This window comes from Schistocerca gregaria, chromosome 8 (genome assembly GCF_023897955.1).
Source record: "Schistocerca gregaria isolate iqSchGreg1 chromosome 8, iqSchGreg1.2, whole genome shotgun sequence".
NCBI lineage: Eukaryota > Metazoa > Arthropoda > Insecta > Orthoptera > Acrididae > Schistocerca > Schistocerca gregaria.
The window spans coordinates 386,672,429-386,699,684 of record NC_064927.1 but is presented as its reverse complement, the minus strand read 5'-3'; the positions used below and the strand labels follow the sequence as shown (position 1 = coordinate 386,699,684).

At 44.4% G+C, this 27,256-nt stretch overlaps 1 protein-coding gene across 1 annotated transcript in view; it reads right to left on the bottom strand.

Annotated features, from left to right (window-relative positions):
• LOC126284184 (UDP-glycosyltransferase UGT5-like) overlaps positions 1 to 27,256 on the bottom strand; it is a 125,141-nt gene that overhangs the window by 37,210 nt on the left and 60,675 nt on the right. The window contains exon 3 of the mRNA XM_049982927.1: positions 24,370 to 24,947. Within this exon, the coding sequence (XP_049838884.1) occupies positions 24,370 to 24,947 (578 nt within the window). The remainder of the gene's footprint in view (positions 1 to 24,369; positions 24,948 to 27,256) is intronic.

Genomic DNA, 27,256 nt, shown 5'->3' with positions numbered 1-27,256 from the left:
TTCGTTTCATTGCTTGATTAGTTTACGAGAAAAGGTACATTATAGAAACAATAGTAATAAAAAATTCAAATCCTAATTAAATGTATGTCGATGTGCATTTTCAAACAAAAATTGCACGGAATAGCAACCATTTCGTTCTATACAATAGTCTCAAAATTTGCTGTTTTAGCTGTAATGCTTTTGGAGACATTCATGTGTAAAGTGGCAGAATAAATGAAGGTCAATTTCGAACCTAATATAAGAGTTGTATACATCGCAATGGGAAGGTGAATATGACACCTAACTTACTTTGGTGGTAATGAGTAGATTTGCTTATAAGCATGTAATGCAAAGGGGATGAAACTGAATCGATGGTGTTAAATGGTTCAAATGGCTCCGAGCACTATGGGACTTAACATCTTAGGTCATCGGTCTCCTAGAACGTCGAACTACTTAAACCTAACTAACCTAAGGACATCACACACATCCATGCCCGAGGCAGGATTCGAACCTGCGACCGTAGCAGTCGCGTGGTTCCAGACTGAATCGATGGTGTTAACACACCGCTCCTATATAATGGCTGTCAATGAGCAGAAGGTGAAGCAAGCAGCGAGAGGAAACGTTTTGCGTGGAAGGAGGTGCAGGCAGAAGTAGAGTCCGCACCACGGGAGACACCATGAATACATGTTAGGGGGCGTCCTGCGGCAGGAGTCAACGACTGGACAGGTGACGCATTCTGGAGAGCAGGTAATAGGCCACAAGTAGGACAGAAAGTAGCTTTAGAAAACTGTTTTGCATTTCCAAAAAACCAGTGACACAGTTGATCACGTGAACAGCGAGTGGTACACATGTGGTGCACGCATTTAACTTTTAGGCGTCTGGAGCAGGCACAAAACGTCCGATTGGCGGAAACGAACTAGGAAGGAGTAAAGTGCCAAGATTTTGACGCAGTTTAATGGTAGGGCCCTTGCGATCGGCAGAGAGACTTTCCACAAAAATAAGAGGAACGCTCCTATTGGTCGAAAAAAGCTATGACGTGGAGAACTAAAGAAACCAGGCGGGGAGACAGTTTGGCTACCAGAAAGACAAGTGCGAAATTTTTGGGGACTCTTCTCTGAACTGGACTCAAGTGCAGAGCAGGGTGCATAACGCTCTGTATGACAGAGGAGAAATTTGTGTCAATACTGCGTTTACTGCGGCTGACATTCAGCTAGATATTAGCTGTAGTGTCGTTGAGCTCCAACTGTGGAGAAACAAACCAGCCAGTTATTTAATTGTTCTTGTGAGGAGTGAGAGGGCATTTTAATATGCACACTGCTCTAGCCATGAGCGTGCATATCGCCATATTCCAAGACTAGGGATGACTACATGTTTTCTCGCATAAAAAGAAACATAGGGAGAGTTTCCGCTGGGAAAATCAGCAAACGCTTAATTAGTCTTTATAGGAGTTTCAGAGGACGAGAGCAGCTATGCAGGCGACAGCTCAACGCAGCTAAGGTAAATACCGCGAGCAGAGGCATAAACTTATTGGTTCACTAGCTTGCGTCCATTGTAAACTCGAGAGACCTTGGGTAACCTTTTGCTCAGTTTCTCACGAAACTAACCATCCTCTGTAGACTTGATTGTCGTCCTGAATAGTACCGAACTTTGAACCGGAATTGGATAATTTATCATAGTACTGGCCAACATCATGATGTAGTCGTAAGAATGATTTTGTAAAGAAAGTTCTAGTTAAAATTTACTATTGTTGTGTTTACGATTATTTCACTTTCTGAGGACGGGATGTGTTCGTTTGGTAACTGTCATAACATTGTCACATTGTAAACTGCGTAAATGCGTGTATTTCTGTGATAAGATTGCAACATTAAACCAAAATATTTAGAGCTTACACAGTTGTTCTGTCCTCAAAACCTTACACGTGTTTAAGTACAAGAATGCGTTTTGCCCTACGTCTGTCCTTACTGGTAAGCGGCCAGCTTCACTTGCCTCACCGTAGAAAACAACAACATCAATTAAAATGAAGCACATCTTAAAATCCTGCGTTGACTGCCGCGCCATGTGTCCACAACGCCACCGTGCGCCATCCAGCGTCGCGATGGGCAGTGATCGTAATGTTCTGACTGATCAGAGTTGTTTTTGGATACTGGCTGCAGAATGTGTTGCGGATAGAGTTAGCAGTAAAAAAGTAATAAATTAGAACGTAATGGCTGATGCTGAAGTTCTACCGTATGAGCAGTAAAAACGTAGCACTCAAAAACCTTTCTACCTCTTCATTCTTCGATGAGGATTGGGGGCGGATGTTGTCAGCGAGAAACAGTTTTAGACAGGCTTTCAAATTATGTTTTAAATTTGTTCAAAGTCGCTAAGTGCTGTCATTCTCAAACACTGGATTCATGTAATATGGGTAATTTGCGTGCTGTGAGTTGCACTGCCTCAGGACATAAACACAGTTCCTGATTGTCATATTGTGTGTAACTGAGGTAATGTTAGGCCTCACAATGAGTAGGTTATGGCAGAATTTTAAATTTTTAAATTCCTTCAATGATTATACGAAATACCGAAAACCAAATGTCGTTGCTCCTGGAAGCCTTTAGATAGGCACCATGCAAATGAAATTCGGTAACCATTTTAGCTGTTTAGTAATGTAGACACTTGGAGGCGGCGATTTGATCCTTCTTGATGATGCTAATGGAGATAACGATGATGATGATGAATGTACAGTACGTAAATAATTTGCAGACGATGTCTTTGTATTTCTACAACTTCTTTTCTGTTTTTAAATTTCAGCAGCTGTTTCATATCGAGAAAGCTACGGGAAAGGTGTGAACAACAACACACTCCCATTGTTGTATTGGAAGAGCAGGTCCTTTCAGACAGCTAGCGTGATAGCCCGATCTCACTGCTATATCTTTGTTCTGATGGTAGTCCATAAAGTCGTCGTAGTACCTGAACCTTGCAGTAACGGAAGAGCAACTGATTGTTAGGACACGCAACAGAAGTATTAGCGTGTGCGGAGAAGTTTTATATACCACTGTAATGCATGCACTGATACTGTTGGTTGTGGCTTTGACCAGTTGCACCATTTTCCCTCGCCAGAAAAGTGTCTGCCTTCTCCGCGCAAGCATATTGTGGTGTCAACCGCCAGACACCACACTTGCTAGGTGGTAGCCTTTAAATCGGCCGCGGTTCGGTAGTATACGTCGGACCAGTGTGTCGCCATTATCAGTGATTGCAGACCGAGCGCCGCCACACGGCAGGTCTAGAGAGACTTCCTAGCACTCGCCCGAGTTGTACACCCGATGGTTCACTGACTAAAAACGCTCTCATTTGCCGAGACGATAGTTTAGCGTAGCCTTCTGCTACGTCATTTGCTACGACCTAGCGAGGCGCCATAGTCAGTTACTATTGATATTGTGAATCATGTACCGTCAAGAGCGACGTTAATCATTAATGGATTAAAGGGAAGTATTCCACCAGCTACGTCCGTTTTTCTAAATTCTAATTTCCTGGTCCTGTTCCAGACCTCACGCCAGCCTGCGTGAGCTAAATCGCGTGCCTTTCGGCCTCCTCTAGTAACACGGTGTTGGCTCTTCTGCCAACCCCAACATTGGCGACGAGGCAAAACCGCGTTCTTCTCTAAACTGATCTGATTTACTTGTGTAATGGCTTCGCCACAATCTCCAGATGTACTGTCCGAATTTTATCGCTTACTGAATCAGCAGACGCAGGCCTTACTGGATGCCCTTTGACAGCTCGTCCAGGGTCAACGTGCGATGCAAAACGATGCGTCGGCAGCCGCTCCACCACTAACGCAGCCACAACACGCAGTTGCACCAACTTTTCGACCTTTTGATGCTGCACTGGAAAGCTGGACGGAGTGGTCAAGCCAATTTGGATACATCTCGCCGCCTACAGAATTCAAGGTAACGAGCGGCAGCCTTTTTTGTTATCAGTCGGGGTGAACACGTACCGTGTGATAGTTAAATTATTTCCCCGATGCGACGTAGCAACTCTGTCCTACGAAGAAATTTTGTCTACATTAGATGCATATTACAAAGAATCAGTCAATGTAGTTGCGAAACGGTATACCTTCTTTCGTACAAAACGTACGGCAGGTCAGACCAATCGGGAGTGGGTTGCAACCCTGCAAGGCCTTACTAGGGATTGGGCTTTGGAGTGTCAATGTGGACTCCCGTATTCAGATACTATGGTACGTGATGCAGTTGCACAGAAGATGGAGGAACGGAAGAAATGCATGATGAGAAAAAATGAATTATTCAGACACTTAAAGTAGAGTAAAACTTAATTGTGATGGAGGATACAAATTCTGTAGTAGTAAAAGGAAGAGGAAGAGAAGGAGAAATAATATGTGAATATGGACTGGGGAAAGAATTTTGCACAAACATAATTTAAACATTACTAACTTTTGATTAAAGATTGATTATATAATGATAGGACAGAGATTTCGAAACTAGATTTTAAATTGTAAGACATTTCCAACGGCAGATGTGATCTCTGACCACAATGTATTGGTTATGAAATGCATATAAAAACTGAAAATATTTGCAAAACAGTTAGAAATGAAGGAGATGGGACCCGGATAAACTGAAAGAAATCTAGGTTGTTGAGATTTTCAGAGGGAGAATAATCAACGAATAAAAGAATACAGCAGAAGACGAATTGGTGGCTTTGAGAGATGAAATAGTGAAGTAGCACAGTATCAAATAGGTAAAAAGAGAAGGCCTGGTAGAAATTCTTGGATATCACTTGATATACTTAATTTAACTGATGACAGTAGAAAATATAAAAATGCAGCAAAATGAGAGTGACGGGAAATGCAAAATGGCTAAGTAGGAATGGCCAGAGGTCAAGTGTAAGAATGCAGAAGGATTAACAAGGGGAAAGATAGATAACGCCTGGAGGAAAAATGAAGAGGCGTTTGGAGAAGAGAAAAGCAGCTATATGAATATCAAAAGCTCAGATGGGAAACCAACACAAAGCAAAGAAGAGAAAGCTGGAAGATGGAAGATGGAAAGAATACCTAGAAGTGTACAAGTGTGCAAGGGACCACCTGTTTGGAAAGGACAGTGTGTAACTTTTAAAGATTTTTATTGAGACCAGTTTATTTCCTTGAGAGGTTCACAGTACTCGCCGAGAGCTAAGAAGTTGTAGAGACGAGTTACAGCTGGTCTGCGACTTCAGAATGTGTTGCTCAGATGTCATTGTGGCCACGAGAGGACTGCTGAAGAAGGGACGCCTTAAGGTGGACATTGTTCACGATCCTCGGCCAATAGGTGTGCATAGATGGGTCACATGCTGCCTGAAATGCAGCAGCGAGTGGAGCCGGTGGCTTCCCTCTCTTGCTTGATGGCCCTCGACTAAAGTGCGCGTTATTTATGTTGGCGGCCGAGTTTAGGTTCGTTCTGCGCATCTGACGTCACAAAACAGTCAGCCAATGAACAGCGAACGACGTTGCCAGATCTCGACTGCAGTGCGGAGCATGGACGAGTGTCTTCAGTTTTAGAAACTTTCAGTAATAAATAAAGTAATAGAACAAAAGCAATATCTTGATAGCAGACTTTCTTTTATAGAAAGTTTGGAAAAGCATTCTTTATACCAATTGCTTCATATTATATTAATTAATTAAACAAAACAAGCAATAACACTCCCAATTCAGGCGATAGCAAGGAAAGGTGTTTGTCCAAATCTCACGAACTGCTTTTTCACAATAAAGAGCAGCAATAATTGTTTATTTCCTATTATACTTCGACAAAGCGTGAATATTCATAGTCATACCAATGGTGTTTGTCAGTATTTTGCATGACGTGTTATACCTCTTACGGAGTTACAAACATAGACTAGCTGCCTTAGAGTAATGGTGAAGGTGTTCAGCTTCTATGTGAAAGATTGAGAGTTCAACCCTTGTGATGTGCATAAGATTTTTTTCATTTAAAAACAATATTCAAGTGCCATACTTAGCGAATTTTATTCGTTTGAATGCAATTTTTCGAAATTTCTAGTGCTCTGTCTCTTCATTAACCTTTTCACTGCTGCAGACACATGCTCCCTGCATTCCGCGTTGTGCACGATTTTGTCATCACTGCACTGCTCGCCTGTACAGACACATGGTATTCCCACTGCTTTGACACACTTATCATTCGATTTCACAAAAACTATTTGGCCCAAAAATTTGATTTTTTACACGTCTTCTTGACTGATAATTTTGTTTCGATGTTCAACGCAGTTATTATGCAGCATTAAATATAGTAAACGATTGCACGAAATTTTGAAGAGTTTGCAGAGGTAAAAGTCCATAGCGTATACTTCCCATATGGTCGATTTTAGTTGCCACAGTGTTGAGAATGAAATGTGGACAAGATACCTAAATTTCATATAAAATTTACAGTATAGCAACATCTCATTTAATTTAAGTACCACATAGGTGTCGTATGTAATATTGAGAAACATTCCATCTTTCGCGACCCTAACAAAAATTTTATTTACACCGGGCACGGTTGGCTTTATTTTAAAGCACTTCAGTCAATCAAAAGTCAGTACACAAAATACATTAAACAAAACTGTGGAGTTACAAAAACATTAGGACTTGAATATACCGTCCATCAGTGAAGTCCTCTGAGCAATGTCAAATATAACTTTTGTGTGTGGCACACAGAAACAACATTTGCTAAAACACTGATCACAAACGTTGAATATTGTGTTACCGCAGCACAGAACTACGAAAGGTGACTTGGCAATGGAGGAGACAAAATACTGTCCACTGAACATGCTTCAAAAGAGAGACACACGTCTGGTCTAAATATACTCCTGGAAATGGAAAAAAGAACACATTGACACCGGTGTGTCAGACCCACCATACTTGCTCCGGACACTGCGAGAGGGCTGTACAAGCAATGATCACACGCACGACACAGCGGACACACCAGGAACCGCGGTGTTGGCCGTCGAATGGCGCTAGCTGCGCAGCATTTGTGCACCGCCGCCGTCAGTGTCAGCCAGTTTGCCGCGGCATACGCAGCTCCATCGCAGTCTTTAACACTGGTAGCATGTCGCGACAGCGTGGACGTGAACCGTATGTGCAGTTGACGGACTTTGAGCGAGGGCGTATAGTGGGCATGCGGGAGGCCGGGTGGACGTACCGCCGAATTGCTCAACACGTGAGGCGTGAGGTCTCCACAGTACATCGATGTTGTCGCCAGTGGTCGGCGGAAGGTGCACGTGCCCGTCGACCTGGGACCGGACCGCAGCGACGCACGGATGCACGCCAAGACCGTAGGATCCTACGCAGTGCCGTAGGGGACCGCACCGCCACTTCCCAGCAAATTAGGGACACTGTTGCTCCTGGGGTATCGGCGAGGACCATTCGCAACCGTCTCCATGAAGCTAGGCTACAGTCCCGCACACCGTTAGGCCGTCTTCCGCTCACGCCCCAACATCGTGCAGCCCGCCTCCAGTGGTGTCGCGACAGGCGTGAATGGAGGGAGGAATGGAGACTTGTCTTCAGCGATGAGAGTCGCTTCTGCCTTGGTGCCAGTGATGATAGTACGCGTGTTTGGCGCCGTGCAGGTGAACGCCACAATCAGGACTGCATACGACCGAGGCACACAGGGCCAACACCTGGCATCATGGTGTGGGGAGCGATCTCTTACACTGGCCGTACACCTCTGGTGATCGTCGAGGGGACACTGAATAGTGCACGGTACATCCAAACCGTCATCGAACCCATCGTTCTACCATTCCTAGACCGGCAAGGGAACTTGCTGTTCCAACAGGACAATGCACGTCCGCATGTATCCCGTGCCACCCAACGTGCTCTAGAAGGTGTAAATCAACTACCCTGGCCAGCAAGATCTCCGGATCTGTCCCCCATTGAGCATGTTTGGGACTGGATGAAGCGTCGTCTCACGCGGTCTGCACGTCCAGCACGGACGCTGGTCCAACTGAGGCGCCAGGTGGAAATGGCATGGCAAGCCGTTCCACAGGACTACATGCAGCATCTCTACGATCGTCTCCATGGGAGAATAGCAGCCTGCATTGCTGCGAAAGGTGGATATACACTGTACTAGTGCCGACATTGTGCATGCTCTGTTGCCTGTGTCTATGTGCCTGTGGTTCTGTCAGTGTGATCATGTGATGTATCTGACCCCAGGAATGTGTCAAAGTTTCCCCTTCCTGGGACAATGAATTAACGGTGTTCTTATTTCAATTTCCAGGAGTGTATTTTGCTGAACATATACATCCCTCTACTTGTTTTATTTGCCCTTTGTACTTTGGTAATCATTGCCACAATCGCATCATGATTTCGATGTGGACATCCTCATCATAAAAGAAATCGAGTCTGTTTGTTGCCATTAGATCCAATATATTTCCATGGTGAATGGGGTGACGAACTATCTGTTGTATTTAGTTTTCGGAGAAGGCATTTATTAACGATTCCCAGCATGTCTTATCACACTCAAAACTTACAAAACTGTGATTCTCCAACTGATTACTGGATGATTAAAGTCGCCACTGGTGATTACAGTATGATTGGGGAACTTATGTGTAGGTGAAGTGAGGTTTTGTCTAATGTTTCCCTTTACATCAGGAAGTGAGTCTGGTGGGAGATAGAAGCACCCAGTTATTTTATCCCACCCCTGATACTGAGTCTTGCCCAAACAATCTCACACGCAGCTTCAGTTTCTATCTCTGTGTATTTGAGTTTCTTATCTACCTCGACATATACATCACTTCATTTCCCATTTGCCTATCCTTCGATACACACTCAAATTTTCCCCAAGAATCTCCCTGCTATCAGTTTCAGGTATCAACCAGCTTTCTGTATCTAGTATTATGTGAGCTTCGCTGCTTGTCAGGAGCGCTTCAAACTCTGCTACTTTGGTGCTTGAGAAATTAACCATAACGATTTTAATACTCTTACCTGTGAGAGGTTTTTCTTTGGATTTCCTGGGTTTCCTACAGCTATTGTTATCTGGATTGGATGGAGCGTCGCCTAGTCTAAAAAAAAAATCTGCGTGCACTCCACAGTCAGTTACCTTAGTAGCAGTCTGTGATGTTTAGTGCGCGGCTGACTCATTTAGGAAGACCCTACAGTTCTCAACCCCATGTCGCAAGTCAAGGAAGTTGCCTCCTAACTTGTCACAGAACATTCTAAGTCTCTGTTACAGTCCTTCCACTTGACTCAGAGCCAAAGGGCCAGGATCAGTTCTGGAGAAAATGCAAATTTTGAGCTTTGTTGAAACTCCATTCGCAAGGCTGGTCTCCTCAACCTTCTCTGCCAATCGCTGTAATGACCCAAGAATGATCTCTGAGACTAGATGACAGGCATCATTTGTTCCAATATGTGTCACCATCTGGAGTTGGTTTCATCCTGTTCCCTCAATAGCTGCTGGAGTAGCCTCTACAACACGCAACACGTTGAATGAGGTCCTCAGGTCCCTTGCTGCCTTTTCCCGGAGGGATACCATCATTCGCCATACATCTGAACTGCCGACGATGAATAGATCCTGACCCCTTTTGCATTAGCCTGCTCTTGACACCGTACGAAACAAGTTTTCCCAAAACAGATGAAGTGAGCCCCACCGGCTCATTTTCAGATTAAGTGAAAGACAGGACCTCAAAATTGTTCGTTATGGGGTTAGTATAACACCCTGAGTCCTCCCTGGTCCACAACCTCCCTGTACAGTACGTCTATTTTTACCATTGAAACGCCACTGATAGCGAAGTGGACGAATAATGACAGATCCCGTACATTCTGTAGAGGACACAGGATCCACAGGAGAGGATTGTGCTGGAGGTACCTGTGGTACCGGTGTCACAGGTACACGACTTTCGGGAGGTCTGACAACACATTTCGCAAAAGCTGCCAATCGGTTGGCAGTAGTCAGGGTTATTTCCAGGTGCTTATGAATGACTGTCAACCAGCTTATCCTGTGTTCGGGAACAGCATTCACAGTGGAGCTCCGTTTTGGCTGCTGGAATGTTTTACAGGACTGAAAAAATAATTTTAAACTAAGCCTGCTGATTATCTTTCAGTCTCTTGAGCTACAAAGTTGCTAATTGCCTGTAGGAATTGAAATAAATACATAAAACGATATATTTATTAAGGAAACAGAAAAGTACGTGGTAAAAATTACTAATTTCCTTAAAAAATTAAGGTTAATTGTGGTTAATAGTAAACTCGAAAATAGCATTAATTGATGATAAATATATCCTCTCATTTAAGAAGAAGCTAAATGTAACAATATATTAGTTGGAACATCTGCTACAGCAACTAAATCACAAGCACCGATTTAGTAAAATTTAGATGATAGGAAAATGGAACATTCTGAAAAAAATCTCAGAAATGCACGATTCTTTGCGTTGATATACAATGACATTCTTTCGCAGTATCTGTGAAGCATAAATACTGATTTGCTACGAAATAAGTTACGCATCGGAAACACCTGTACCAGTAACTTACGAAAATGTAGTTTTGTATGCGTCCAAAAATTCTCAAACATAACCCATTTCTCACATATTTGTACAATGAAATTAGAGAACGATTGTTCTGAACGAGGATAGGTCTGCCGTTCCCAAAACTTTTAAGAGTGCAATTAAATTCAAGCCTGCAATTGACGATAACAAAACTAGTTTAGCGCGGCATTCGCGAATCTTCGAAATTTCACAATATATCACAATACAAACGGTTATTGATACAATCAGTGAAAGATCACGCAGAAGTAACACGAAAAGTGAAACAGCATATCTAGAACTTCAAATAATCACACGAATCTCGTGCCGGCGGCTGTGGCGGGGCGGTTCTAGGCGCTTCAGTCCGGAGCTACGCGGCTGCTACTGTGGCAGCTTCGAATCCTGCCTCGGGCATGGATGTGTGCGGTGTCCTTAGTTAGGTTTAAGGAGTTCTAAGTCTAGGTGACTGATCGCCTCAGATGTTAAGTCCCATAATGCTTAGAGCCGTTTGAACCATTTGAACGAATCTCGTAGGTGCAGTTTCACGCGAAGGAAAATTCTGTAGTCGACTTTTATATGTAAATAAACGTGCGGATTGCTGGTGCACGCTCAAGTCTTTCGGAGCACACCGTCCATCGTACGCTGTTGAACAGGTAGTTCTGCAGCAGACCACCACTACGTGTTCACATGTTGACCCAACAGCATCGTCAATTACGATTGCAGTGTGCACGGAACCATCGGGATTCGACCGTCGATCAATGGAAACGTGTTGGCTATTCGGGTGAAACACATTTTTGCTACACTAGGCCATGGTCGTCTCCACAAAGGCTGTCAACGAGGTGAACCACGACTCGAAACGTGCAATGCACCACGGTCGCTAACTGATGGGAGCAGCATTATGCTATGGGAGACATTTTCCTGCGCTTGAATGGGACCTATGGTGGTAATCGAAGACACGCTGACAGCTGTGAACCACCTGTGTCGCACCCCACTTGAGGACTTCCCCGAAGGCGATGTCACCTTTCAGCAGCCAGAACTGAGCTGCCGTGGTTTGGGGAGTATTATAGTGAACTCTCGTTTATGGCTCGGCGACCAAATTCGCTTGATGTAAATCCTGTGGAACCCATCTGGATCGCTATTGGGGCCATCACCGGGTACGCAGATCCGCGCCTCGTTATTTACGCGAATTACACGACCTGTGCTTAGACATCTAATGCCACATATACCTGCACAAACCTACCAACATACTATCGGATCACTGATACGCAGAATCAGTGATGTATATCGTTTCAGAGACGGACAGTCAAACTATTACGCTGGTGGTCATCATTTTTTAGCTCAGCAGTATATTGTCTGACGTGGTTGGTTTCAGTTAAGACTTAATTAGCAAACTCTGGTTTGTAAATGAAAGAACTCTATCGGCAGACATACTGTCTGCCGCGGTCGGTACTGGTTAAGAACTTAATAGTCTCTCTATTTTAGACACGTGATTGGGAACTACTTTGATGACTATTACGGCCGGCCGCTGTGACAGAGCGGTTGTCCCGTACGGTAGCTCAGCGTGTTCGGTCAGAGGGCTGCTAGCTCTCTGTAATAAAAAACAGCTGAGTAAAGGAATGAACGATCAACTTGAGCAGATATCTTGTGACGCCCGCCCAGGTCAAACGCAACGAGCAATACCGAACAAAAATGGAAAAAAAGCGGTTTTAGGTGTTTCAGTCCGGAACCGCGCTGCTGCTACGGTTGCAGGTTCGAATCCTGCCTCGGGAATGGATGTCTGTAATGTGTTTAGGTTCGTTAGGTTTAAGTGGCTCTAAGACTAGGAGACTGATGAATTCAGATGTTCAGTCCCATAAAAACCATTTGATAATAATTACACAAACATGCAGTTCATTATTTTGTTTGTTCTCTGTGAAAGTGGAAAGAACGGAAATTGTTTGTGGTTTATGAAATGGACTACAATTTTAGTTTCTCTTACTCTGCTTATAAAAAACGAGGGGCGTCCCATTTAAACAAACCAGTTCAAAATTTAATTATTCATGCAATACCAGCTCCTCGCTAACGCTTTATTACAACCTCAAGATAACGGATTCACGACCCAGGTGCCGTTTTATGCGCAGGGGACAGCAATTACAGAAAACTATAGGTTGGTGAAGACTGTTCATAACTTACACATCCCACTCAGGGCGGTGGAAGCAAATAGACAACTCGAGTGTACTGAAATCTTAGTACTAATGAGATCAGTGACAAGTCATCTGTTGTAACACAGAGGAGATATGAAGGAAGGAAACTTTCGAGCCAAGGGATTTACAATAAAAACGTAAATCACTCTCGATATGTCTTTCACTTACCGTAGCCTCACATCCGTGGAGCTTGTTTCAATTACTTTTGTACTGAATCATTTGTTAATTGTTAGGTCTCTGTTTTGTGTAACTGTGCCTCCCAAAATGGAAACAAAAAGCAGAGTGCAAAGCTCGTCTGACAGCCCACGGTTAAGCTGAGCTGATGCTTTCCAAACGCAAGCAGGGAGACGGTTAGCAAAAAAGCAAAGATTGGAAGGGAGAATAATAAAAGAAGAGAAAGAACTCTCCGTTAATAACGACCAGCTGGGCTATTAAGCCACCGCAGTAAGGCCAGATTTTAGTAAGGGACTGATGACAGATGTTAAGTCCCATAGTGCTCAGAGCCAATCAGATTTTAGTGAAAACTTGGAGAAAAGAAAGATGAGTCTGTAACAAAGAGTAGAGAATTCAAGAAACAACTTGAGCGGAGACAGCAGCAAATCTTTGCCCCTCCAGCAGTAGATAAAGAAACTCATGTCGATAGTGAGGTAACAACACCGGTAGAAGTAGATTTCAGTGTTCAAGTATCCGTTGAGGAGGACGGGACCAACACGTCTGCCCCTCTCACTGGCTGTAGTCCTCCGAACGCAGTCAGTGCCGCATATAGCCAAACAAGCAGTTTAGACACATTATTAGAGAGAATAACAGGCTATGCGGTGGAGCAGAGAAAAACAAAACGGGAATTAACACTGTTACGATCACATGTAAGCCAATACTTTTCTGGCAGTTGCTTTTATGCCCTCGCTCATGAGAGGAGGAATAAAACTCGTGCACTGGTGGGGAGCGCCAAAGATGACCTCGGTTTGAGGAAGGCCGGCGTGTACCAGATTCCGTGTCAATGTGGCAAGTCGTATATTGGTCAGAGGATGCGTACCGTCGAGGATCGATGGCGTGAACACCAGAGGCACACTCGACTGATGTATCCAAGCAAGTCGGCGGTCGCTGAACATTGTTTGTCGGAAAATCACGCTATGGAGTATGACCGCACGAGGATTCTGGTACAGACGTCGAGATACTGGGACAGCGTTGTTAGAGAGGCCATCGAAATTCGCACCAATGACGACCTCATAAACCGTGACTGTGGCTATAATCTTAGCAAGGCTTGGGAACCAGCGATGGGGTTAATCAAGAGTAAATCGATCAAACGCATAGTTGTGACGCGACCACGGCGGACAGAGGCATCACACCGACGTCATCTCAGACGCCGTCGCAATCTGTTCCACCGCGCTACCGTGGCGCGGGGCGCGGACGGCGGAGGGAGCGCGCCGCGGGCGGAGGGTATTTAAATCAACCGCCGCCGCGACCGAACCCAGTTCCCCCTGAGCAGCCATAGCGTACGGATCTCCGTGCCGGCGCGTTCACAGGAGCTCAGTCCGTCAGTTCACCTGATGATGGCGACATGTTTGATCGCCGAAATATTGTGCCCGTTGGACACTATAGACCGGCAGTACACCCGTGGATATTTTGATTATCAAATACGCTGGGAGAAACTCAAGAATCACGGAATTATTGTTCGAGCTAGACAAATACGATATTCCAGTTCGGATATCGTTAGAGAATTCAATATTCCGAGATTCACAGTGTCAAGAGTGTGCCGAGAATATAACATTTCAGGGATCACGTCTCACCACAGGCAACGCCTCGCTGTTCTAGGCGCGCAGTCCGGAACCGTGCGGCTGCTACGGTCGCAGGTTCGAATCCTGTCTCGGGCATGGATGTGTGTGATGTCCTTAGGTTAGTTAGGTTTAAGTAATTCTAAGTTCTAGGGGACTAATGACCACTGCAGTTGAGTCCAATAGTGCTCAGAGCCATTTGAACTATTTTTGAACAGGCAACGCAGTGGCCGACGGTCTTCACTTGACAACCGAGAGCAACGCTGGTTACGTAGAGTTGTCTTTGCTAACAGACAAGCAACAATGTATGAAATAAGCGCAGAAATAAATATAGAACGTACAACGAACGTACCCGTTGGTACAGTGCGTCGAAACCTGACATTAACGCGCCTTGGCAGCAGACGACAGACGCGAGTGCTTTCGCTAACAGCGCGACATCGCCTGCAGCGCCTCTCCTGGGCTCGTGGCCGTATTGGTTGGACCCTAGACGGCTGGGAGACCGTGGCCTGGTCAGATGACCCACGATTTTAATTAGTAAGAGCTGATGGCAGGGTTCGAGTGCGGAGCAGACCCCACGAAGCTACGCACCTGATTTGTTCACAAGGCACTGTGCAAGCTGGCGGTGGCTCCCTAATCGTGTGGGCTGTGTTTATATGAAATGCACTGGATCATCTGGTCCAACTGAACCGATGGCAATTGAATCTCAATGTAGACAAGTGTAATGTGCTGCGAATACATAGAAAGAAAGATCCCATATCATTTAGCTACAATGTAGCAGGCCAGCAACTGTAAGCAGTTAATTGCATAAATCATCTGGGAGTACGCATTAGGAGTTATTTAAAATGGAATGATCACATAAAGTTGATCGTTGGTAAATCAGATGCCAGACTGAGATTCATTGGAAGAATCCTAAGGAAATGCAATCCGACAACAAAGCAAGTAGGTTACAGTACGCTTGTTCGCCCACTGCTTGAATACTGCTCAGCAGTGTGGGATCCGTACCAGATAGGGTTGATAGAAGAGATAGAGAAGATCCAACGGAGAGCAGCGCGCTTCGTTACAGGATTATTTAGTAATCGCGAAGGCGTTACGGAGATGATAGATAAACTCCAGTGGAAGACTCTGCAGGAGAGACGCTCAGTAGCTCGGTACGGGCTTTTGTTAAAGCTCCGAGAACATACCTTCACCGAAGAGTCAAGCAGTATATTGCTCCCTCCTACGTATATCTCGCGAAGAGACCATGAGGATAAAATCAGAGAGATTGGAGCCCACACGGAGGCATACCGACAATCCTCCTTTCCACGTACAATACGAGACTGGAATAGAAGGGAGAACCGATAGAGGTACTCAGGTTACCCTCCGCCACACACCGTCAGGTGGCTTGCGGAGTATGGATGTAGATGTAGATGTACATCATTGAGTGGGAAAGATTATGTTTGGCTACCTGGAGACCATTTTCAGCCATTCATCGACTTCATGTTTCCAAATAACGATGGAATTATTGTGGATGACAATGTGTTGTAACGGCAGGCCGCAACTGTTCGCAATTGGTTTGAAGAACATTCTGAGCAGTTCGAACGAATGATTTGGCCACCCATATCGCCCGACATGAATCCCATGTAACATTTATCGTACATAACCGAGGGCCAGTTCATGCACAAAGTCCTGCACCGTCTAAAGAGGCAGTTGTTGTTGTTGTGGTCTTCAGTCCTGAGACTAGTTTGATGCAGCTCTCCATGCTACTCTATCCTGTGCAAGGTTCTTCATCTCCCAGTACCTACTGCAACCCACATCCTTCTGAATCGCTTAGTGTATTCATCTCTTGGTGTCCCTCTACGATTTTTACCCTCCACGCTGCCCTCCAGTACTAAATTGGTGATCCATTGATGCCTCAGGACATGTCGTACCAACCGATCCCTTCTTCTAGTCAAGTTGTGCCACAACCTCCTCTTCTCCCCAATCCTATTCAATACCTCCTAATCAGTTACGTGATCTAACCATCTAATCTTCAACATTCTCCTGTAGCACCACATTTCGAAACCTATTCTCTTCTTGTCTAAACTATTTATCGTCCATGTTTCACTTCCATACATTGCTACACTACATACAAATTCTTTCAGAAATGACTTCCTGACACTTAAACATATACTCGATGTTAACAAACTTCTCTTCTTCAGAAATGCTTTCCTTGCCATTGCCAGTCTATATTTTATATCCTCTCTATTTCGACCATCATCAGTTATTTTGCTCCCCAAATAGCAAAACTCCTTTACTACTTTAAGTGTCTCATTTCCTAATCTAATTCCCTCAGCATTATCCGATTAAATTCGAGTACTTCCATTATCCTCGTTTTGCTTTTGTTGATGTTCATCTTATATCCTCCTTTCAAGACACTGTCCATTCCGTATAACTGCTCTTCCAAGTCCTTTTCTGTCTCTGACAGAATTACAATGTCATCGGCGAACCTCAATTTTTTTTATTTCTTCTCCATGAATTTTAATACCTACTCCGAATTTGTTTCCTTTACTGCTTGCTCAATATACAGATTGAACAATATCGGGGAGAGGCTACAACTCTGTCTCACTCCCTTCCCAACCACTGCTTCCCTTTCATGTCTCCCGACTCATAACTGCCATCTGGTTTCTGTACCAATTGTAAATAGCCTTTCGCTACCTGTATTTTACCCCTGTCACATTTAGAATTTGAAAGAGTATTCCTGGTAACATTGTCAAAAGCTTCCTCTATCGCTCAATATTTCTGCAGGATACCTCTAACGACTTGTTGGGTGTATGCTACCTCGAGCTGCTGTACTACACCGGGCAAAATGAGGTCCGACAAGATATTAGGAGGTACATCGTGACTCGTTACCTCAGTGTAAAACCCATCAAGGTACATCCTATGCAAGATTATAAAAAAAAGGCTCCGAGCACTATGGGACTTAACATCTATGGTCATCAGTCCCCTAGAACTTAGAACTACTTAAACCTAACTAACCTAAGGACAGCACACTACACCCAGCCATCACGAGGCAGAGAAAATCCCTGACCCCGCCGGGAATCGAACCCGGGAACGCGGGCGTGGGAAGCGAGAACGCTACCGCTCGACCACGAGATGCGGGCTGCAAGATTATCACGTCATTATTAAAGCCACTGGCTTGTTTTGTGGTCCTTGCACGTTGAATGTCGAAACGGTTTAACACTGGTATCATATGATGCCACACATCTGCCTAGCGTGTGTGTCTGCTTTCCGCATTGCAAATACCTCATTTATCTAGAGGCATTAGCGAAGGTGCGCGCTGAAAAACTACAACCGTTGGCACAGTACCTCCGCACCACCACTACACCGTTCCGGCAAGTTATTTAGCTATCAAACTGTGTCCATTCCTACTAACCTATTCCTCGTTCCTGGAAGAACGATTAACGCCTATTGACCTGGCCCCTACCATACTTTCGGCATCTCATCCTGTGCAAAGCAGATAGCCTACGTAAGGCACCACACGCGGATCTTGATACGCTGTTGATTAAAAGTGAAATTACGTTTCCAACTTACACAAAAAAAATGCTTTGAAAATCTATGTGAACCATGACGCCAAGTGTCTTTAAATCTGTCCATACCTGCGAACCGCTGTTCCGGTTGCTTCTGCACGTTTTTGCGTTTGTGCAGACGCTGACGTATTACCTCCTCGTTAATGTCGTCAAGTACGGCCTGGAAGCCGGCGTCCTGCCTTTTAATGTTCAAGTGGTTTTATCTCAAAGATAAACTGGTAAGCAGTTCTGCGAACCACTGAAAGAAGTGATTGTAAGAACCTCAGCTAGTCGGCCTTTTACCGCCTAGAGTGTAGATACAGGGTGGTCCATTGATAGTGACTGGGCAAAACATCTCACGAAATAAGCATCAATCGGAAAAACTACAAAGAAAGAAACTCATCTAGCTTGAAGGGAGAAACCAGATGGCGCTATGGTTGGCCCGCTAGATGACGTTGCCATAGGTCAAACGAATATCAACTGCGTTTTTTAAAAATATGAGCCCCCATTTTTTTATTACATATTCGTGTAGTACGTAAAGAAATATGAATGTTTTAGTTGGACCACTTTTCTTCGTAATAGATGGCGCTGTAAAAGTCACAAACGTTTTAGTACGTGGTATCACGTAACATTCTGCCAGTGCGGACGGTATTTGCTTCGTGATACATTACCCGTGTTAAAATGGACCGTTTACCAATTGCGGAAAAGGTCGATATGGTGTTGATGTATGTCTATTGTGATCAAAATAGCCAACGGGCGTGTGCTATGTATGCTGCTCGGTATCCTGGACGACATCATCCAAGTGTTCGGACCGTTCGCCTGATAGTTACGTTACATTGGCCCCCACGTTCACCGGATCTGACGTCCCCGGATTTCATTCTGTGGGGAAAGTTGAAGGATATTTGCTATCGAGATCCACCGACAACGCCTGACAACTTGCGTCAGCGCATTGTAAATGCATATGCGAACATTACGGAAGGCTAACTACTCGCTGTTGAGAGGAATGTCATTACACGCATTGCCAAATGCACTGGGGTCGACGGACATCATTTTGAGCATTTATTGCATTAATGTGGTATTTACAGGTAATCACGCTGTTACAGCATGTGTTCCCAGAAATGGAAAGTTCACAAAGGTATATGTATCACAACGGAACAACCGAAATAAAATGTTCAAACGTACTTACGTTCTGTATTTTAATTTAAAAACCCTACCTGTTACCAACTGTTCTTCTAAAATTGTGAGCTATGTGCTTTTGACTATTACCGCGCCATCTATCACAAATCGAAAAAAGTGGTCCAACTAAAACATTCATATTTCTTTACGTACTACACGAATATCTAATAAAAATGGGTGATCCTATTTAAAAAAACGCAGTTGATATCCGTTGCCCTATGGCAGTGCCATCTAGCGGGCCAATCATAGCGTCATCTGGTTTCCCCCTTCAAGCTAGAAAAGTTTCGTTCTTTGTAGTTTTTTCGTTTGACACTTATTTCGTGAGATATTTGGCCCGGTCACGATCGATGGACCACCCCGTAAATAGCCAAGGCATGTACTCTCCTTTAAATTAGTACGTAGCTCTAAGGAAAAACTAACGAACCTTTCTGACTGATTAATGTACTAAGGTCAATATACCTATATTGAACATTAATACGAATATGAGAGTATAATTTAATACCAAATTACCGGAAAGAAATTAGTACACCTAGAAAGACCACGTCGATTGATCCGATGACATATGCCACCTGGTGTATATTAGATTTACTGTAAATGATTTCAACGTCTTCATCAAAGAGGCCGCGTAATTGCATGGGTACCGGAGTGCCATCTGTGTCTACACTTTAATAGGGAACGCTCACAACCAGAAGGCTCAGTGCGGTGCAAACGTGAGATCGAAGCAGGTAAACACGTCAAGGAGACGCACTCGTGTTTCCTACAGCTAAGAGAGCGAGTTTGAAAGCGGTCAAAATGTAGCCTTGTAAGTGGCGAGATGGTCCTTCCGTAGAACTGCCACGTAAGTCTGACGTGCTGTGCCAGTTATTCAACGATGCTAGCTAGTATCAGTGGTCACGTGAACATTTTAACACCTATATACTAGGGTCTAAGCGTTCACGTAGCTCAGACGCTTGCCAGGATCGTCGTATTTTAAGTGCTGGGGACCATCATGTCTTTGAACAGAAGTGTCATTTCTGTTCATCTCATTGCGTGTTTCTTTTAGTTACCTATCGTACCATACTGTAGCAGTTCTTTCTTTGTATGGTCCAACTTCAGTAGAGCTATGTTACTTTACAATGACACGCATGCGGCAATTACTTTCGTTGTGATGTTTTGCGCACCAGAGCATTAGTGCAAAGTAGACAGCGGATCATAAAATCCATGTGACACGAAGAGGCGGCGTGGCTTTCAAAACAGCTCCAAGGGATACGTTGAAGAGAACACTTTTGAAGGGAACGCTACGTTCTACTGACAATATGAAGATATTTGGAGGATTTCAGTCCATTTTTTCCTCAAAACAATAAAAGGAAATTTACTATCATCTCCTTTTATCGGGGAGAAGATTTTTCGGCCTGACAGTTAAGTATTGCGATAGTCAGTATCTGAACTGTGACAAGAATAGCTGTTAAGTGATGGATCACTGGTTTCTGGAAAAAGGCTTCCAACACTGACATTGATATCAAGTACGAAGGATGTGCAGTGTGGACCCACAAAGAGTTTGCTGCTATTAGTGAACACGAAATTGAGTCTGGGTGTGAGAACTGTGTTTTGAATCACAATTTTTTCTCGGTAGTAATAATGATTTTTCTTAAAAACATGACAATGCTTATTATTTCATTATGTAATCTAATATTATTTAATTAATTTTTTACTCTAAGCAGGGTAATTTGTATTGTAAAGAAGTTATTTTTTCACTGAATATGCTTTTTAAAAGTTACAGCTGGTTTTCTCAGTTTATTTAACCCGTTTTCGCTATGTGGTCGTTTTGCCTCAACCCCGTTGGGCACAATGGGAACTTGGTTGTTTTTGGATTATTGATATTTTGTGCAACGAGAATGAAAAACTTAAGCCAGACAGGAGAATAGTCGGGCTGCACACACCATGATTTTGGAATTTCTAGACAGACCAACTTAGCTAAAAACATCGTCAAACCTTCGGGTAGTCGTCCTGCCTGCCCTTGATGTACGTGCCAGGGATGTAGTTACGTACGGAAAGCCGCGAGGCATAGCCACGCGGCTAAAGTTAGTTTTAGTTAGATTAAGTTGTGCGTTAGCCTAGGGACCGATGACGTCAGTAGTTTAGTCCAATAGGAACTTATCACCACCATCATTTGTGAGAATGAAACGTGGCACAGACAAAACGGGAGAAGAAACTTTTGAAATTTCTAGTTATATAAGAAAATGGAAGATTACATATGTATATAAGGTATCGAATGAATTGATGTCAAACGAACCCTTCATTTAGTGAAATTGTCAACACATCCTGAGGCATCTAGCAATCGTCAATTTAGTAACAGAAGTGTGGGAGGCAGAAAGACACCAAAGCTTGGATGTAGTAAACAATGTAAAGTGGATATATGTTGCCATAGTTAACACAGAATTGAAGAGACTAGTAGCGAGTCTCCATTAGACCAGAACTAGAGTGAAGACAACGACAAAGACGACGACGACGTTAAAGAGAAATGAGTATAAATTGCATCCAGCGCTTACTCTTACTATCGATAGTCAGCTCAACAGTGCAGTGCAGAATGTATACGCAACGCCATGATCAGGATATTGCAAGCGGCAACATGCCTCTCGCATGTAACCGGCAACTAACCGACTATTATACGTAGATCGTCGCCGCTGTAGACTTTGACAGCCGCCTTCGGTCGTGCCTGTATGTCCATCCTACCTTCAAACCTACTTGTTGGAAATGGCCATGCTGTGATTATGGACCTCTGCTTAGGATCGCGATTTTTCCTTGTTTTACCAGTCGGTGACGTCCTTGTTTGTTATTGTCTGTTCTCCATATGTCATTGTAATTATTTTCACTCCCATAACAGGATTAGCTTAGTGCCTTGGTATTGGGAATTTATTGAGTTCAACACATTCGGCCTCTAGCGCTGTAATAAAAGCAGAGAATTATAAAATGTAGGCTTTCACGGCCGGCGATATCTTCAGTTGAAACTTCCGGGCTGAGAGGCCGTGGTCGATGTATAAAATTTCCACCTGACGTTTCGTCTCCATCCACGGGAGACATAATCTGAGGTCGTTCGGCTACTGCCACTGAGTCTCCAGGTACTCTAGCATTTATAGAGCGCATAGAGGGCACCACCATTCGTCACGTGATGCCAACGGTATGCCTTTGGAAGGCGTCATCGTTCTCGATTAAGAGTAATCGATTGTCATTCTGCTGATGCAAAGTTGACATCCATATTTTGTCCAACTTTAAAACTTCCTCTTTTCTATTGAAATCGTTATGGTGTTTGTGAATTTCTATTGCTTCTCTATATATGCGCACATGATAATGGGATGTTCGTGCTAGAACGCTTGTCTCATTAAATTTAATTTCGTGGTTTCCATCTCGAAAAACATGCTCAGCTACGGCCGATTTTTCGATGTGTCCTAAGCGACAGTTTCTTTTATGTTCGGCTAAGCGGGTGTTTACACTTATTTTCGTTGTTCCAATACATACTTGTCCACAACTGCATGGACTTTTGTATACCCCCAGATGTTGCTAGGGGATGTCGGGCGTATTTTGCAGTCCTTAAATATTCATTAATCTTCTTGGTGAGTCTGAAGATTGTTTTGATCCCATACTTTCCCGATACGGTCCGTGACTTTATTAATGAACGGTAGGAAAATTTTTCCAGTAGGTGAACATTGTTGCTCTGGACTTCTGGCTTCTTTTCTTCTTTGATGGAGGCCTCGATCAATTTCCTTGCTGCTATATCCGTTTTTCATGAAGGCTGACCGTACGTGATTCAGTTCATCTTGTAAGTAAGCCGGCTCGCAGATTTTGTTGGCTCTGTCCACCAAGGTTTTCATGACACCTCATTTTTGCCTAAGTTGATGGTTAGATTCCTTGTGGAGGTATCGATCCGTGTGAGTGTTCTTTCTATATACCTTGTGGCCGAGCGTCCCATCCACCCGTTTAATTACCGATACATCCAGGAAATTGAGTCGACCGTTGCTCTCTTTCTCCATTGTAAACTGTATCTTCGGGTTAATACTGTTCAGATGCACCAAGAAGACATCCAACTCTTCTTCACCATGAGTCCACACTACAAATGTGTCATCAACATAGCGGTACCATTTACCAGGCTTTTTAGTGGCATACTGCAGCGCTTGCTGTTCGAAGATCTCCATAAATAAATTGGCAACAGCTGGGCTGAGAGGGCTTCCCATCGCCAACCCGACGATCTGTTCGTAAAACTCTTTCCTATACTGGAAATAAGTTGTCGTCAGGCAGTGTTTAAATAAAGCCACTATCTCAGTCGTAAAAATATCTGCTGTATGTGAAATAACTTCGTTTACAGGCACCATGGGAAACAATGATACTACAGCGAAGCTCACAAGAATATCACTTGGGCTGACGTTAATCTCCCTCAGTTTTTCCAATAAAATGCGCCGAGTTTTTAATGTAACTGCCGGTTCTGCCTGTGTGTGGTCGCAGCAAGCAGGCGAGTCATTTGGCCACCTCTTGTGTTGGAGATCCTATGGCACTCACAATCTGTCTCAACGGGACCTGTGGTTTATGTACCTCTGGGAGTCCATAAAGTCTGGGTGGATAAGCTTCCGTTTTGCAGAGCTGTTATCATCCGAAGAAAGAGAAGACTGCTTCACCAGTTGATTCGTATTTTGGTTGTTGGATCCTTCTGAAGCTTTTTGTATGTAGTGGGATCCAAAAGGTCACTAATCTTCTTGTAATAATCTTCGGTGTTCAGCAAAACCGTAGCATTTCGTTTATCAGCTGCAAGTACAATAATGCTCTTGTCCGCACTGATCTGCCTCAGTGCACTCCTTTCCGCTTGAGACAAATTGCTGGTAGGTGGTTTAGCTTGGCGTAATATTCTGGCTGTTTCAGTCCTGATTTCATCCGCGGATAAAGATTTTAATAGAAACGAGGAAGTTTTCAAGTTGGAGAAAATATGGATGTCGACGTTGCGCCACGAGAATGAGAATCGATTACTCTTAATCGAGAATGACGACGCCTTCCAAAGACAGGCATACCGTCGGCATCACGTGACGAGTGGTGGTGCCCTCTATGTGCTCCATAAATGCGAGAGTACCTGGAGACTCAGTGGCAGGAGTCTGACGACCTCTGAAGATGTCTCCCGCAGATGGAGACGAAACGTCAGGTGGAAATTTTATACATCGACCACAGCCTCTCAGCCCGTAAGTTTCAACTGAAGAAAAGCAGAGAAAATCGTTGACTGCAGATGAGCTGTGGAAGGAGCATTACCTGTGGTAGTTTCTTGGGAGGCTTCAGCTGCATTCCTCCGTAAGTGACGACTCCGGGGAGCATCGGTCTCGGCACGTTGAAGGCAACATGCGAGTTGAGCAGCACGAGCGCCGTGGTCTGCTCCAGCTGGGCGATGCTGGGAGCGTCCGGCACGTGGCGGCGCACGATGGCGTCCACCCTGGGCAGGTAGACGTAGCGCCGGTACAGCTTGGTCAGCAGGCTGAAGGCGGCGTTGCCAGCGCGGTCCAGCAGCGAGTCCAGCCGGCCGTAGTCCAGGAAGATGTTGGGCAGGTAGGCCAGCGGTGTCGGGTTGCCCACCATGTCGTCCATCCAGGGCGCACCCTCGAAGGGGCACAGCCCCACTATGGGCACCTGGAACTTGTGGGCGAGCACCAGGAAGCAGTCGTTGAAGAACAGCTCGTTGATCAGCAAGTCGAAGCGCTCGGTCTTCGACTTGAGAAGCCGCTGCACTGCTTCCTCCTCCATCAGCCGCTCGCAGGCGCGTTCTCCGTAGTGGAACAGTCTGCTCATTATGTCGATTTTGTCCTTGCCATAGTCAAAGATGTCCACCCCGGTACCTAAAGCGAACAGTGCAGTAAGTATCAACATTTCAACTCTACAAATGGGTATATATTAGCTCAAACGGAATAAAGACAACAACAACTCACAGAAACTGTAACGCACAGAAATGAATGGGACAAATATAATAGAACAGTGAAACTAACTACAACAAAAGCAAAAAAAAAACGAAAACTCGTCCGATTAGCTGAGCGACTTCTAGAACACAGGGAAACGCGCTCGTCCAAAATCGAATCAGCCCACTGGGTTAACGATGGGGGCTGGTGTGCCTACCAGCCAGAACACACATGCAGGTCCAAAGGGGCATAGCGTAGTAGGGATGTTCAAGGAAGTCTCTCCATAGTGCTGTATGATTGTTAGCCACGCACACCCTATGATTGTTTGCCTGCCTGGGTTAGTTCCTGTGGTGTGCATACTGTAAGACCTTCAGTACACACACTATCAGGTTATTTGACTTGTCGCTCTAACGTAGTAGGCGAGTGTTAGCAAGCAATATGTCTCGTGGTCTTATCCTGACGTGTTTGTCTTCTGCCGTTAGGTCAGACGATAGAAATGCCACTTGCATGCTTAGAGTAGCAGATTGACGGTGACCAACTTTAAACAGAGCTTGATTTATTTCAGATACCTTTATTAAAATAATAAATTTGCATAGACATTACTTAACTTGGTTCTGGATGCTATTTGCAATTGACAATTTGAAGTTCCTTTGGTCTTGGTACGTTAATCTTATTCTCACATACCTCTGATACCTGACAAAGTGTCTATGCATGTATCTTCATGGCTATGTACAGGAATATGGTAATCTTATTAGGCGCAGACAAACTTGACTACAGACTGGTACAGACTAATGCAGAGGTTGTGCAGTAGCGTTCTTGCTTCCCATGCCCGGGTTCCCGGGTTCGATTCCCGGCAGGGTCAGGGATTTTCTCTGCCTCGTGATGGCTGGGTGTTGTGTGATGTCCTTAGGTTAGTTAAGTTTAAGTAGTTCTAAGTTCTAGGGGACTGATGACCATAGATGTTAAGTCCCATAGTGCTCAGAGCCATTTGAACCATTTGAACTAATGCAGACTGACTAATTGGAGGTCTGTACACTAACCAACCTCGCGCGTTCAGATATCACTGCGCGAGTGTGATCCGCGAGGAGAAAAGGTTCTACGTTAGCAGCAATCTCATTGGCTGCGTTACATATTAATACGCAGATCGGCGGAAGCAGAATTTGGTCCGTCTCTAAGACAGTGCCATCTCGTAGTGCGGAGATGGACGAGCGCTGCGCCTGCGCTGTTGTGCTTAGTGGGGCGCGCTCTGGTGGGAAAGTTGTGTATGCGCTGACTACGTGGAACTATGTACACAACACTTCCCTTCAAGTGGATTCTCCCAACATTCTTCTGTTTCGTTTATCTCAGCCAGCGTCAGTAGTATAGTTGGTGTGTCCGTTACATGTTGACGTGAACATTTTAGTTCCTTTGTTCGTTTGTATCATTATTGTCACTGTTAAAATTCTAACCTAACGTGTGTTTTTAATAGAACAAGTGTTCAAAGCTGGCGGTAAATACACAGTTTCAATGGCTCTGAGCACTATGGGACTCAACTGCTGTGGTCATTAGTCCCCTAGAACTTAGAACTACTTAAACCTAACTAACCGAAGGGCATCACACACATCCATGCTCGAGGCAGGATTCGAACCTGCGACCGTAGCAGTCAATACACAGTTTCAGTTAGTCAAACATTTAATCTAGTATTCCAAGAGACAAGACTCCCACATCGCGATATTGAGCGAGATTTGATTAACAAATTTCGAAGTACTGGTTCAGTGAAAGATGCACCAAGAAGTGGTCGTCCTAGCGTTTTGTCTGAGGATAAACTACTCGATATTTCCGATAAAATGTCCACGAGTGCGAACAAGTGAGTAAGAAAACTCACCCAGGAAATCCATGTTATTGTCGGAACGGCCCACACAGCTGTAAGGGAAAAAAATTAGAACTTTTCCCATACAAAGTGACAGTCGTGCAATAACTGAAAAATACTGATCATGGCAAGAGACTGTATTATTGTCAATGGTTCAAAAATTTCGATTAACAGAATGGAAGTGATATTCTTAGTGAAACGTTTTTCACTGATGAGGCGTGGTTTCATTTATCGGGGTACATGAACTCTCAATATTCTCGTATGTGGAGTACTGCAAATCCGTTGTGTATTCAAGAGGAACCACTTCGTTCTAAGTCCGCAGCTCGTGGTCGTGCGGTAGCGTTCTCGCTTCCCACCCCCGGGTTCCCGGTTCGATTCCCGGCGGGGTCATGGATTTTCTCTG